Consider the following 15165-nt stretch of genomic DNA (forward strand, 5'->3'; position numbering starts at 1 on the left):
TGATCCGAGGTCATCTCAAAGGTGGCCATGTTGCAACTGTTATCGAGCTTATTCGGGAAATGAGAAGCTGCGGTTTTTCATCAGATGTTTCAACCGTGGAAATGGTTGTTGATATGTTATCGGACGGGAGATTGGAGAAAAGTTTTTTGGTTCTTCTTTCTCGATGAGCTGTAACGTGGAGGTTGCTTTCGGTCATGGAGGTCATGTGACAAACAACGAGGTGAGTTCTTCTTATGTTCTGAGTTTAGGACTTTTTAGCTGTTTAAATTTACATCAGAACCACATATTGATACAACCCTTAGTTTGTGGGTCTATGGATATTTTCATATCGGGTCAGCTGTGCATATCATCTGCCATCCTTTGCAATGCATGGAAACATTGGAAACAGTTTTGGAAATTGGTCGTAGCTGAGTTCTTGTTTATTCTAGAAAGGCAACAAGTAGCTGAGTTCTTTTCGGTAGTTGAAGTGTTTGGTATCTCTGCTGTCTTGTGGACGATGTTTTTGTCTAAAATTGGACAGAGCTAATGCATAGTTTATCTCTTTTTGGTTGGCTTCTGCACAAAGAGTAGAGTTATCCGATTGTTTTTAGTGGTTTCTAACTTTCTCTTCTGCAATTGATTATGCTCACAATGGCATCTGATAGTATTTCCCCTTTCTGGTGGTGCAGTTCAAAAATCTCTTAGGCAGTTGATCCAACTGAAGAAATCCCTCTTAAGGCAGTGATTGAACTTTTCCCAATTCCTCTGAGAATTTGCCAATGCCTCCAGCCTGAGTACAACGGAGAATGTCATTGAAGAATTTCTTCAGCTACCCAAAGCAAAACAAACTTACAACCTGTCAGTTTTTTTTTTTTGTAATCGAGTGTAATGCACCGAGAGATCAATATCGGATCGAAAATTAGTAATATGATTTGGAATATATATCTCTTTTCCAAATTGAAAGTTCGAATTCGTCCTAATTTTATCGGTTGAATTATCCAAATTTGATCACAATGGCTGCACTTAACTCAATTTTCGTCTTAATTATTCTTTTTGATCCAAAACTATCTATATATATATTTCGAATTTAAAATGTAAAATTAATTATGCATATTTTTTGGCTCTCACTATAACTAGAAAAGTTAACATGTGTACCGTTTTTTTAACAGATTTTAGAACAGGGCGGACTCATTTGTAAATGTATGGGGTCCCATGCCCCATTTGCTTAATTTTAAAAAAATATTTTTTATAAAATTTTAAATAAAAATATTAAATGACTGATAGTAAAGCTATGGTCCGCGTCATAAATATTTACGGGTTTTTAGAATGTTTCATTGTACAGCAAAGTTGATTAGATATTTATAGAGAAATTCCGAATTTAAATTAAATAAAATGATTGTACATTTTTTTTCTCGAGCTGAATAATGAACCCATGATTGAAAAGAGACAAACTAAACTGAGCAAACAAAAAAAGTGGAAGGACCACTTCGTCCACGTGTGCGACTGTGTGGACACCTCCCCAAACCCAAACTGTGTGGACCATTCAAATCGACCGGTTTATTATGAATCAATATTATAATATATACTGAATTATATCGAATAATAATAATATATAATCGTATTTAAATTAATTGAAAAATAAAAGAGCTAATGTAGGCAAGGGATGCAATCTCTGCCTTGAAAGGAGCTGGATTGTATCGTTCAGTTTCCTCGGATAATTTTTTGGATAAGTTTTAAACATTTGAATAAAATTTGATTTTAGATATTTTAATACATGAAAAAATAAAAAATAAAAATAGAATTAAAAGGAAATCTTTTTTTATTTTCTTTGAGTATTATAGCTTTTCGAATATGTAAATTCCACCTTTACCAAAAAAGAGTATATGTAAATTCCATAATATAATTTTTCTATATATATTATGTGACAGACAGTTTATATATAAATCAACGCCTATGGACATGCGTTCCCTTTTCGTTCGATATGCAAGTAGTATAGTTTGTAACTTTGTATGACCAAAAAAAAAAAGTAACATATCTTTTTCGGGGTAATAGATTGGGTAAAAACGCCTCTCATTTGTCTTTTTTGGATTTAAAAAATAATAATAAAACCACGTGTGTCCAAAAGACAACGTTTCTCATTTGTCTTTTTGATATATTTTTCTTCCTTTTTTAAAAAAAATTTATTTCCCCAATCAAATGACTCCAAACCTATCCAGCTGTTTATAGAATTTTTTTTCTGGCCCCACAGTCCCACTTTGTTTTTTTTTTTTTAAACTTCGATTTTGCATTAAGTCGTAAGCGACACTTAGATTACAATTAATTACAGTTATTTTATATTGTTCTAATTATTGTCTAACTATTAGATAAAACAGTTCAAATAACAAAAAAAAAAGAATTAGACAGTACGTCTCAAAATTTTTGTGATTTTAGAGATTATTTGTTGTTTCTAAATAGTTGTCATCTTATATTTTCTAGGTAATTTTTAATAAAAACTTTCAATTTTATCTTTAATTAAAAATATCAAACTTTAATAATATGAATATGATTTAATAAAGGTATATATGATTTTTTTAAAAAAATCTTAAAAACTGTAAAAAACCTAAAACAACAATTATATTGAAATAGACGGAGTAATTCTAAAGTCTAATACACTGAATTAAATTTTATTTTGCAATGAATCAACGATTGAAAATGTCTATGATTTAGATTGATTACGTTTATCGAAATCTCCAATAACAAAAGATTAAAAATGATATGGTGCTTATATATGTGTGTGTGTTATACATATGCATGAATCGAATGTGTGAAGTAACCGTGATGTATTTCGATGATATATAATGTTATCTATTAAACCTCTCTCTCTCTCTCTCTCTCTCTCTCTCTCTCTCTCTCTCTCTCTCTCTCCCCTCGTCTCTCTCCACGTCTTCCTTATCTTCTCCTCAATAAGATTTGTCATATTCAAAACTTTACAGAAAACCGAAAACAACCCATATACACACGTTCAAATATTTCAAAGATAATAATAACGACGATGATATTATTATTATTATTATTATTATTATTATTATTATTATTATTATTAAATCGTCATATCCTTTGATCATCACAAAACCCTTTTTTTTCTTATCCTCTTTATTCAATCACCATGGAAACCCATACCCAGGAAAAGAGCAGAACCATCAATACTCAAACTCCTACCGGAAAGAAAAACCCTAAACAAGAAGCTTCACCATCGTCGACTTCTTCGTCTCCTTCTCATGAGTTCTCTTTCGCCATCTCTCTCCAACCTCTCCCTTCTTCATGCTCGAAACCGAACCCTAATCATCTCAGAACCACCTCCAAAACGACGTCGTCCACGGACCCTTTCGCCGTCGACTTGTCTCCGGCCGACGACATCTTCTTCCACGGCCATCTCCTTCCTCTCCATCTCCTCTCTCACATCCCCATCTCTCCCCGGACTTCGACAGGCTCATTGGACGGTTTTGCCCTCCCTGTCAAAGACATATTACACGACAAGCCCACTCTAAGTCACGACACGATAACAACGGACAACAACAACAGCAGCGGAAGCAGTAGTTTAATAACAAAGAGCACGAGCAACATCATCGAAAACGGCCACAAAACAGGCGTTTTCGAAGGCACGAATCGACACGGCACGAATCGAGGAAAGAACAAACCCATTAGATCTTTTTCACTATTCAATCTATCAAAATGGAGAAAAGGGTTCGAAGATAAGGATCGAGATGACGAACAAGAAGGAGAGGAAAACAAAACGAAGCAGCAGAAGAAGAAGAAGATGAAGCTTGTGAGCTTAGACTTGAGCCACGCTCTAAAGAAGTACATAAGAATGTTGTTCCATAGGCGAGAAAACCGCACGCAGTTCATGATGAGGAGGAGGCAAGCGTATTCATTCTCATCCGCAAGCGCCGTGATGACGAATTCAAGAACAAAAAACGACAACAGTGGATACAATATCAATGGCGGCAGGAGAAAAGATTTGAGAGGAAGAAGGAGAATAGGTGAGTTTTCGGCTCCGGCTTCGATGAGGACTTCGCCGACGAACAGTGGACATCTTCGAGGGATTTCGACGACGAGCTCTTCCAATTCTTGTTCGTCTTCGAGCGACAGTACGATGGAGGAGTTGCAGGCCGCCATTCAAGCCGCCATTGCTCATTGTAAGAACTCCAATGCCCCTGATCGTGATGATAATAATAAGGTTAATAATTAAGGATTCTGGAAATTACTCTACTGTTTTTTTGAAAAAAATTTGTCTGTGTCACTTGGTGGGAGAATTATCGCAGAGTAAAAAGGATTATATATATTTATATTTTATAGTGTATAGAAAGGAGTTAAGGTGTGCATGTAGTGTTTTTTATTGTATGATTCATTAATAATTAAGAGAGAAAGGATACATATTTGTTGCAATCGACGTCACTTTTATAGTTTCTTTTTTGTTTCCGAATCTTCGTAGGTTGATGACATTCGGTTTATTTGATGTAATCAATTCGGAAAAAATATTAAGGGTCAATAAAAGATGCTGCATGCGTCAAAGATTTCTCGGTGGAAAGAGCACACGATTTTTTTTTTTATATAACGGCACAAACTCCGTTCGGCGGATCAAGGGATCAAGGTGATAAACCATTTGGTTCCACGTAATAGTCTGCAAACCACGTGAAACAAGTAAATCACCCAAAAGATGATAGACTAACTTTAAACTGGAATCGAACTCATGACCTCTTAGAGAATTATGGGTCTTTTAACTACTACACCATGTCCAAATGATACTGCACACTATTTATTATACGACTCTATATTATGGTAAAATAACCCAAAACTCTAAATCCGACGATCTAATTATCTTGAATTTATCCCAAAAAAGTTGATATTCGAGTAATTTGGGATATATATATATATATATCGCGAATAACCTAAAAATCAGTTCGCACAAAACAATTGCTACAATTCTTGCAAAATATACAATATCTTGAACATTTGATTTTCAAACTCTCAAGTCTCAACCACACTATTTTACCAAATGGAATTGAGATGAGATCTGTTTTTTATTAAATAAAATTAGCTATTTTGGTTAAATTTTTAAGTGAAAATCAGCGTTTCTGGTTAAAAAAAAGAGTTATATGACCACATGGATTATATATTTTATTTGTTTTGTTATTATTTAACTCTAATCTATATTTTGATTTTTCTTCAAAATTATAATATATATTGTTAAAATTTCACAGTTACAACAAACATGCAAGTTCCCATTATCTCACACGAAAACATTATGCATTTTATGCAATAAATTTGTCTATGTATAGCAACCACCCATGTCATGATGGGAATGAGGTAATTAGGACAAAATCCTTCAAAATTAAAAGTTTGGGTTCAATATCGAAAGAATAAATAGCTTGTGGATCTACCGTCATTTGTATAACAACCGCCCATGTCATAATATGTTTCATGTACACGTCTACGCCTTGACAAGAGGACAAACTGCATTTCACAATTCACACCCAAAAATAACAAAATGTTTCGCCCATGACCATATAACTTCCTAAATGACATATATAACCCAAATGACACAACACTAAACCACTGAATGAAAACGTTCTTTCCAAATCAAATAACAGTATATATATATATATATATATATATATATATTTGGATTTATGACAAAACATTCATAATTTATATATATAAAAACAATTTTACGATCTGAATTTTATCACTTAATTTTATTCCACAAAAATTCATATCGATAACCCCGAGATTCGATATTCCGTGGGATAGCTTAAAATTTGGTATTCGACCATAAATAATAAAATTTCTGGCTTCCGGTTCGGACCCTTGACGCTGCACCCTAAATCATATGGGTGGAAATTTGGTGTTGAAATAAAGGAGATTTCAAACATCTCTCTCTTTTATGTCCATTCTTATTTCCTCTAGATTATGCTTTTCATCTGATTTTTCACTAGTTAATGCCAAAAAATGTCTTATTTGCGTTAATTGAATTTCATATATCTACCGATTGACGAAAAGAGGCAAAAATATATGTTAATTAGTTCGAACGAATGAACGAAAGCAAACAGTGAAATAGCTTAAAACCGGACATTTCCATTAAGCATCATTAATTAATTATATAAATCGTCGTAAAGCACTGATAGGCTAACAGATAGTACAATGAAAATAAAATCTTCGCAATGTGAAAATGTTGTAATGTTGGTCTTTGGATTGTTAACCATCTTACTCTAATTCCACCGTCCTATTTAGTTTTACTTTAAAAATAACATAACTTTTAAATTATTCTTTGTAATAAATTATTAAAACAATAATATTTTGCGATTTGATAAAAACAAAAATATATTAAATAGAAATAAATAGCTTTGGAATGAATCTCTCTCCCCATCTCCTCAAAACATGTGAGTTCAGTCTCACAGTACTGAAAATGATATTTTGTATGAATGTGTTTGGATCTTTTATGGCACTTAGAATCTTTTATAGGGAACGTAGGCGAGATAATTAACTAATTAATTAATGTAATAGTGACAGAATTTTAATTATGTCGTACCATTGCTAATTTAAACTAGCTAATTGTGTCATGAATTATCCATACTGTAAATTTTGTTTTTTTACATTTTACGTGGACTCTATTGGTTCAGTTGGCCAAGCTTCGAATTATTTTCCAAAATTTAAATTCAAAATATGTTTATTTTAATTAAAATAGATATCAATTAAATATGGGTATTAAAGTTCCACATCACATAAAGCATACAAATGATTTAATGGACAATATCCATCCGAATCCAATCATAGAGTGGTCACGAAAAAAAAAAACTAGAAATTTAATAATGTGACTTTGACCAAGTCAACACGAAAAGACCTATTGATTATAACTCACGAAACTGCAAGGGGGAATCAAAATGTATTTTATAATTATAATTAATAAATATAATATATATCTATTACATTATCAAGTTGAACCAAGCTTCCCCTCTACATATTTTCATCTAATTAGAAAAATAATATATATATATATATATGTGTATGTATATATGTAAAAGAATATATAGATGTGTAAAAAATATTTCGAGTTGCGTTACCATCTAATGTGCTTAAACATATACGCATAAAAATGTATAGAATATTTTTTTTTTCAAATTTCATAAAAATTTCGGATGCCGAAATCCGATCTAATTTTGAAAGAACAGTTTTTATAGAACTATTGTCCAACTACATTAGAACATTATGAAATTAAAATAATTCATGGTATAATATTAAATAAAATAAAAAAAAAAAACTTATGAGCTGACTCGTAACGGACTTGACTGGCTCGTCTATATTTTTAGATGGATCCAAAAAACTTAAACAACTCGCCCCAAAAACGATTTGATTCCACGACGGGACATGCAACGACGAATAAAAGAGGGGATGATTTCTCAATTGATTTTGTATTTATAATTTATATGCGTTCAAATAAATTGACATCTTTCCATAACCATATTTGTTTATTTATTTTGATGATATATGTGTCTCATACCTCATTGCAAACATCGCATGAAGCATATTATTGCATTACATTATCAAATTCCATTAGGGGGCAAGAAGGGTCTCCTATGCCCCGAATCTCACATGCTGCTTCCACTAATCAGCCTGCAATCTCGATTTTCAGATTTTATGTGAGATCAATCTTATAAGAGTATTAATATTATAATTTTATGATTTTACTCTATTCTATTTTTGTAAAAATGGATTTAAAAAATCGACTTGAGGTTAGATGCAAATCTTTAAAAAAAAAAAAAAAAAAAGGGGCGAAGACCCCTTTCCAGGAATGAACAATTAAATGACATTTTTGCCCCTAGAAGTGAGGGATATTACAAACCTACCGAAATCAATTGAAATTTCGTTTTGGATTCGAAGACCCAAAATTTTTCGGCACTCATAACGAATCAACTCTTGAATATGATATATATTTTGAAAATTTCGTAAACTTTGCACTTTTATTCAAGTTCGGGTATATCCAGAAATTATATTGGATATATAATATTCGGATGCCCACTAAAAAAGGATCCGAGATTGGATAATATCTCGTAATATATTCTACAAGAGACTGTTTTCAGGATTCGAACACGTGACAACGATATCACTATTTCATTTTTTTTCTCCCTCGAGTGACAAAAACAACACAGAACCAAGGAATTTGAGAGGTAAGAGGAGGCACTTCCTTAATCATGGCTATAAGGATTCAGAAAAAGCGATTTCTTAAAACATTTTTAGATCGCATAGGAAAAAGTCACAAAAACGCCGTTTAGATCAACGATTAAGAAAGCTTCAAAACGACAGCGTCTTGATCCAAGATAATGGGAAAAAGAAATTCCGTTGCCGGGAATCGAACCCGGGTCTCCTGGGTGAAAGCCAGATATCCTAACCGCTGGACGACAACGGATATTATTAATATTAATCATACACAACTATATTGAAAAATTCCCATATATCCACACACACCTATATAGTGCATCGGACACACTTAGGTTTGGTTCAGATTGTCACCATCTGAAACAACAATTCCTGGATTCCACAACCACAGAGTATGACAAACTTAGATCAAGTAAACAATACAAAATGTGAAACCCATATGATATCCCTGCCTATACACACACACACACACATGTATCTATAGTGTATAGTATTATAATGGTGGATTAACAACAAAAACTGCTCAGAGAAGGCGTCTTCTGAAACTTCGAGTGGTGGATTTGTACGTACGAACCAAGAGACCGACTCCAATACCCACACCAACGCAAATGCCAAGCCCTATTCCAACTCCAACTCTCACGCCGGCATTGAACCATGACATCTCACCGTCCTCACCTTCCATGTATTGCATCCTCCTCCACTCCATGTTCCCGTATTCTCCTTCGTATTCTTGTTTTCGATCACCGTACTCTTCCATCTGCCATTGAAGATCGAACAAAGAAAAACGAAAGTAGACATCAACACTCGCAAATAAACAAGGACTCATTTGCTCTTTCTACATCAGAAATCGATTAAAGTTTGAGATTCTAAGACACAAGAACAGGTAAACAGAACACAGTATCATACGGGTTTGTGTTAAATGCTTTCAAGAACTACATTTTGAATGTAATAAATGAAATGGGCACAACATGTAAGGTGTGGGGACAAAGAACTTAGCCATGTGAATACCTCGCATAAGTTTCTTCTTGTCTCAATCAAACCTCACATGGGCATTTACCATTTCTCCGTACAAGTCACCAAATTCGTTTCGATCTATCCTTGTTTAGGCAGATATTGACATTTGTGGCGGAGAATTCAAGATTTGGACTTCAATCAGGAAAGCAAGAGAACTTGAACAACACAACCCACAAAATGTCTCAAATCCAACAGGCTGAGGATAATGTCTGATAGATCTCTTTTGAAACAAGGCAAAAGAATTGCGGAATGGCGAGAAAAGGGCAATTGAGTATCATCCCAAGTTTCGGATGCTTAAGAACTTTGTCTTTCCTACTTCACAAGTCAATTCTACCAAGCTTTAGCTTACCATCTTCCATATCATCCTCTAAGACGGACATGTAAGGATTGAACACATGATGCAAGATGTCGAACTCATGAAACATGTAAAAGAATTAAAATAAACTTGAAATGTGCTACTTAGTACAAGAATTGAAACGAAAACTTCAATTTTTAGTTTTTAAGTCAGAAACGCACCTGTAGATCGACCCCAGCTGACCGGATTTTCTCCGTCTCACCGATATCATTCTCCGGGATTGCGTCAAGAGTGCCCTTCTTACCCTGTTTCTTCTTGAAACCAAGCTGCATAGTCTTAGTTAAGATAACTGGCTTTCCCGAGAAACATCCAGCGACATAAACCTCGATTGTCGGTAACAATGATTCAGGACCCATAATCTGTTTTCTCTTCAAGAAACCGCTCCCAGCCCTAATCTCCGTTTCGCAGCTCATACTCCAATTCTTGGCATTACTCTCAGATCCATTGCCACTACATATTTCCAAAGCTCCAGACAAGATCAAATCCCCTTTATCATAAACCTCAAACCTCGCATCGCCACTCAATCTGATACTATCGGTTGCAACGAAGGTGGCCTCCTCAGACTTCTTATCGGCCCGATCTCTCCTAAGAACAGAAGACACTCCTTCAGAGTAAATGTTACATCTAACGCCATTGATTTCCAAAAGGGTGTCTGGACTTAGAGGAACATGGTTGAGAGTGAGAACCGTAGGCGTAGCAGATTCATCTACCAAGAAATTGCTTATCCTCACATAGAACAATCTCAAATCAAGCCATGGCAGTGAAAACCTATCACAGGGGTTATAAGGGGAATACTTAACAATCTGAAGTCTAGAATCAGCGGTTCTGCCATTGTAGGGCGCTTCAGAAGGTTCCTCCATTGTTCAAGAAACTCAAATTCCCCACTCAAGCTGCGGATTACTTACAGAACTCGCAGAGGAAAAGATGCAAAACTCCTGTCCGAAATCGAACGGAAAAACTGTTTCAGAGCAAGATGAACAAAATTAAACATTAGATTATCATATTCAGCTGCTCATTTGTTTCCACAACATGAACAGAATTGGAGAATTTCCACAGATACAAAAGAAAAAAAAAAGAGACTATTTTTGCTATCTGGGTATCGTAGAAATGCGAAGCATTGAAGATCAACTGAACGTGGAAACAAGGTTCTGTCAATTACGAAAAAAGAAATATTCAAATTGATCAAATTCTTAACAGGAGACCAACGAAGACAAAATAGAACAGGATCGAGACATCATCCAAGCGAAACCTTCGGACAATACTTTCAATAAAAAAATCTTCGGACCACAGAAACACAGAGACCTCGAAGAAAAAACACAGAAGAACAAGCGATCTTACCCAGGAAATTTTCCATGCAAAACCGGGGTCCGAAATTGAAGGGCTATGCCTTAAATCAGACAAAAGAGAACAAAAATCCACGAACGAGCTTTTGGCAAGTGATTGATTCTAGAATCTTCCGAGGATGCGAAATAAATCAGAGTGATTGACGATGGAATCGAATGACAGCGAGAATAAGAATCCAAAAAATCTTGGGGGTGGATTTGTTCTTGGAATTTTTCGAGAGAAAAAAAAAAATAAGTATGAGACTGTGATTGAGGCAAAGATAGCTACTTTTTTTTTGGTTTAATGTTAGAAAATTACCCTAACTGTGTTTAAATGCATAATCCGTCTTCACGATCTCATCCTCTTATCCGTTTGTTTTTGGTCTATACTATACGACGCCGTTTCTGGTGGATCCTTCAGCCACGTGGCAGCCTCTTGCTTCTTACAAAGCAGGTGCCGAACGTTGGTGTATTTGGTCCACTTAATACTTGAAATGTACGACTTTACATTTATAATTTGTACACTCTTTCTATAATGATGTGTATATTTAAGAAAATATCTGATATTGGTCCGTCGACTATATTTTTTTCGCAAAATGACATATCAACCATCATCAAATTATCATCCTTGTCCATTTAGATTTAGATTTAGTATATTTGTTAGGATCATTTGGGCCCAAACTTCCATAAATTTATTGATTTTAAATTCTGGAAGACACCATTTTGTATTATAAATATATTTAAAATAAGAAATTCAATTTAAATCGTATAGCTCAATCATGGACACGAAGTCCAAAAAAAATGTACAAACAATTATTTTTTTTCTAAATTTAATAAATAAATTATAAAGACTAAAAAATTCAACATAAAACTTTGATTTACACATTAACAATAATATATATATATATACATATATAAATTAGTCAGATTAATAGAGAAAGCAAGTGGTGAAAATTAGAAACTAGAATTAAGCTTGCAATTCAATAAATGGTTGGTTGCTTATACGAATTGCAAATTCTAAACCAATTCGTCAAAAACTAAGTTAAATCAGATTCCACTCCTCGACAACGAGCTCCATTTAGAACTTTTTTTTTATGGTTTTATTATTTCATCCCATAAACGTCGTTTTCAGCTTCACATTGTCGACGTGGCCATGTTTTTGAACTCTCTTCATTAAACTATACGATTTTTTTTTCTAAGGAAAAAACTCAATTAATATACATTAAAATTTTAAAAAATGTTACAACCTTCCGTACAAAAAATTCTCTCACCATTCTTTAAAAAAAAAAAATATTAAAACTTGCATTTTGTTTCTAAATTAGGACGTTAATTTTTGTCGATAAATGGTTTAAGTTTTAATCTTCATGATTCATCCTCGCTTGTATGGTCAAGTGGTCTGTAGCCTGACTATACTTGTTGGGTTTTAATTTTGTGGCAATTGCTTGCATTCATGGGTTGGCTTTCCAATAAAATGAATATCCGATAAATGAAATCAGCTTTATTGGGCCTGAACAGGCCCACAATAAGGCCCGGTACCAGGCCATGTTTCTGTGGCGTGTCCTAATATTGAATTTTTAGATGGGCTTTTTGGATATCCATAATAATATGGAACACACCAAACAATTCTAAAAAAACATCATTATTAGTTAAGAAAAAAACTATTACAAAGTTTTTTTTTTTTTGAAATAGTATTTCACTACTTTTCATTTCAAACGTGTTCTTATACATGATTCCCTATATGAAATGGAAAATATTTTTATTTATTTTTTTCAGAAATATTCATTCGCAGATGAATGTTCATTTATTTTAGATTCTTTTACGGAAATATTCGCAGACGAATGCTCATTAAATCAATTAGCCATTAGGTCAATTTAGACCATGGAGGATAATGAATGCATGTGAGATACGCCTAATAGCACATGATTTTTGTGGTCATAATTATTAGGCAGAGACCAAAAGGGCATTTAATGGGTCTCTTTGTAATAAAGATTAAAAAGTAACAGCACAAAAAAAAAAAAGAGTTTTGCTTTCTTGGTGTCATTATTGCTTGTGGGGCCATTTCATATGTAATAATGTCTCTGTAGATTTTTAGACCTATGAAAGGATTTGAGAGATGCATAATATCAAGGCATGAAGAAGAAGAAGAAGAAGACAGAGGTCAATGAGAGATCATATCTATAATAATAATTTTTTAAAAAAAAAGCAGAGAGAGATTTTAATTTTCTTGATGCCAAAACCTAACCAGAATCCTCAAGGGAAGAGAGAAAAATAAAACAAAAACGAAAATAATAATTTATAGGTAAGTTTTCTCCATCTCCTCTTTTTGTTTGGATATGCAAAATTTTCATTTTCGAAAGTGCAAGTTGTTGAATTGTACATAGAAGTTATAACTATTTGCGGTTAAAAGGCAAAATTGAAATTTTATAAGGTTTTGCTCTTTGCGTATGAAACTAATGTTAGATATGTATCTTTTTTTTTTTTAATTGCACTTTGGACAGAAGTATGGGTAAAAGTTTGGTGTACTGTCTTCAGTTTCTGTCACCATGTCTTGTGCTTCAAGCCAGGACTTATGATCGAAATACGAAACCAGATATATTTATTTATTTATAGTATATCCATAATATTTTTTATTTAACCCTCTTATTTTGGGATAGTTTTACATGCTATTGTCTTGTAGAATTAGCGTTTTATTTGATAATTAATTATGATTTTAAAATTTTGTTATTATCAGAGTTATGATCTCTTTAATTTGGATCATACTAACATGAGATTACTCATCAGAAAAAAAAAGTGGGTAAAATATGAAATTTCCGAGAGATTCCCTTATGGGTATTGCAAAAAATGTAGATAGAAAATCACAATCGATGCTCTAAAATGGAATATTAGTGATGTTAGTTGCAATGTCATTATGCATCACTTTGTCTTTGAACAAAAAATGCAACGTGTGTGTGTGCGTATATATATATATATATATATATATATATATGTATGTATCATGTATGTATATATATGTTGCTCAAGTATTGGACTAATTAGAAGTGAATTGCGCAGCCAATGACGACACTTTGTAACGAGGAAGGAAGAGTGCAGCCTCCTCGGAGGTGCAAGGACATAGCTGCAGCGTTAAGAGATGCATTCATGCAGTGTCGCAAATGCAAAGGGAGGAAGGTTTCACTGTCTGTTCAAGAAGAAGAAGATGAAGATAATCCCATCTCTGATTTCGGAAACGAGCATGAAGTGCTGTTCTCTTGTGTTCCAATCAACATTCTTTCCAATAAAACAACAATTTAACACAAAACCCATCTCTGTGATCGTGTTAAAAACTCTTGTTTTCAGGTTGTTGTTTGGGAGATCAGAAACCGGGCAATGGAGAAACTAAGGCATAAGCCGAAAACCCTCGTTGAGAGCTTCTCTTGGGCGGCTCCTTCTGGTTCCACTGACCAAGACGCCATTAAAGAAGAAGACGAGGAAGAAGAGGGAAGTGAGTTTTGTTCAGTGGGGAGCTGTTTCTCCGAGTGTTGCTCGAGTGGACTGAGCAAAGAGGCGTACGTGTCAGCAAGGACGGAGATATCGTGTTGCTCGAGCTTAATGATGATGGAGTTCGAGAATCCATGGAAGATGTATCTGAAGGAATTCAAGGAGAGATCTGTGATTCAAGAGTTCTGCCACTGTGAAGGATGGCCTTTCGGGTTGGCCAGGAAAGCCGTGTTGCTTCCGCCTCTTCCCAAGTCTCCTGCCGAGTCTTGGTCTTGGAGGAAACGTCACAGGGTTTCTGCTTCTCCTTTTATCTAATAATAATAATATTCAAAAAATAAAAAACATCACTTTCTTTTGTTTTTCATTTGGATTTGATTAAAAACGGCCATGAATAATAATATCTGACATGTTTATGTATTATTGGATTGTGACCAGAGTTTTACAGTGTTTATCTGCTTAGTTTGAGCTCTTTTTTTTTTTATTCGAAGTTCTATTATTCAGTATCTGCCATATATATTTTGAGTTTGTTTTTTGTTTACTCCACGATAATAATCTTAGTTTGATACGGTGACAATGTATTATTACCTCGACCTGAATTTTAGGGTTCTTGTATTCCGATGATTTCTCGGTAAGAAACCAAAGCCCAAGAATTGGACGGAACGTTGCAGGGCTGCGATTTTATTTTTCAAAACAATGTTAAGCTCTAGGTCACTTGGAAGGGAAAATGAACTGACCTTACGCTTCCAGGCACACACAAAAAAAAAAAAAAAAAAAAACCAAAAAGGGTTCTTGTATTCCGATGATTTCTCGGTAAGAAACCAAAGC

The 15165-nt window shown here is 34.0% G+C and overlaps 4 protein-coding genes and 1 non-coding gene across 5 annotated transcripts in view; 3 read left to right on the top strand and 2 right to left on the bottom strand.

Annotated features, from left to right (window-relative positions):
• LOC104807046 (pentatricopeptide repeat-containing protein At1g12300, mitochondrial-like) overlaps positions 1 to 795 on the top strand; it is a 3679-nt gene extending 2884 nt beyond the window's left edge. The window contains exon 5 of the mRNA XM_019201652.1: positions 685 to 795. Coding sequence (XP_019057197.1) covers positions 685 to 795 — 111 coding nt within the window. The remainder of the gene's footprint in view (positions 1 to 684) is intronic.
• Positions 796 to 3052: 2257 nt separating this feature from the next.
• On the top strand, positions 3053 to 4436 carry LOC104806943 (BRI1 kinase inhibitor 1-like). The gene has a single exon (XM_010532060.2). The coding sequence runs from the start codon at positions 3125 to 3127 to the stop codon at positions 4205 to 4207; it is 1083 nt and encodes a 360-aa protein (XP_010530362.1). The 5' UTR covers positions 3053 to 3124; the 3' UTR covers positions 4208 to 4436.
• A 3914-nt stretch (positions 4437 to 8350) lies between these two features.
• TRNAE-UUC lies at positions 8351 to 8422 on the bottom strand. The gene has a single exon. It is a non-coding gene; the product is annotated as a tRNA-Glu (tRNA).
• A 5-nt stretch (positions 8423 to 8427) lies between these two features.
• On the bottom strand, positions 8428 to 11141 carry LOC104806944 (uncharacterized protein At1g01500-like). The gene is made up of 3 exons (XM_010532061.2): positions 10880 to 11141; positions 9703 to 10499; positions 8428 to 8929 (listed from the first exon to the last, which is right to left on the bottom strand). Exons 2-3 carry the CDS (start codon positions 10399 to 10401, stop codon positions 8696 to 8698), a joined length of 933 nt encoding a protein of 310 aa, XP_010530363.1. The 5' UTR covers positions 10402 to 10499; positions 10880 to 11141; the 3' UTR covers positions 8428 to 8695.
• A 1909-nt stretch (positions 11142 to 13050) lies between these two features.
• On the top strand, positions 13051 to 15123 carry LOC104806945. Its single transcript, XM_010532063.1, has 3 exons — positions 13051 to 13162; positions 13915 to 14100; positions 14200 to 15123. The coding sequence occupies exons 2-3, from the start codon at positions 13918 to 13920 to the stop codon at positions 14653 to 14655; spliced, it is 639 nt and encodes a 212-aa protein (XP_010530365.1). The 5' UTR covers positions 13051 to 13162; positions 13915 to 13917; the 3' UTR covers positions 14656 to 15123.
• Positions 15124 to 15165: the final 42 nt, after the last annotated feature.

This window comes from Tarenaya hassleriana, unplaced genomic scaffold (assembly GCF_000463585.1).
Source record: "Tarenaya hassleriana unplaced genomic scaffold, ASM46358v1 Cleome12, whole genome shotgun sequence".
Classification (NCBI taxonomy): Eukaryota; Viridiplantae; Streptophyta; class Magnoliopsida; order Brassicales; family Cleomaceae; genus Tarenaya; species Tarenaya hassleriana.

What these genes read in the sequence shown, in the direction of transcription:
- LOC104806943 (XM_010532060.2), top strand. Translation starts at nt 3,125, where the DNA reads ATGGAAACCCATACCCAGGAAAAGAGCAGAACCATCAATACTCAAACT.
- LOC104806944 (XM_010532061.2), bottom strand. Translation starts at nt 10,401, where the DNA reads ATGGAGGAACCTTCTGAAGCGCCCTACAATGGCAGAACCGCTGATTCT. An exon ending in CAGCTGGGGTCGATCTACAG is followed by an intron (nt 8,930 to 9,702) that starts GTGCGTTTCTGA and finishes CTTCAATGGCAG; the next exon opens with ATGGAAGAGTACGGTGATCG.
- LOC104806945 (XM_010532063.1), top strand. Translation starts at nt 13,918, where the DNA reads ATGACGACACTTTGTAACGAGGAAGGAAGAGTGCAGCCTCCTCGGAGG. An exon ending in ATTTCGGAAACGAGCATGAA is followed by an intron (nt 14,101 to 14,199) that starts GTGCTGTTCTCT and finishes TCTTGTTTTCAG; the next exon opens with GTTGTTGTTTGGGAGATCAG.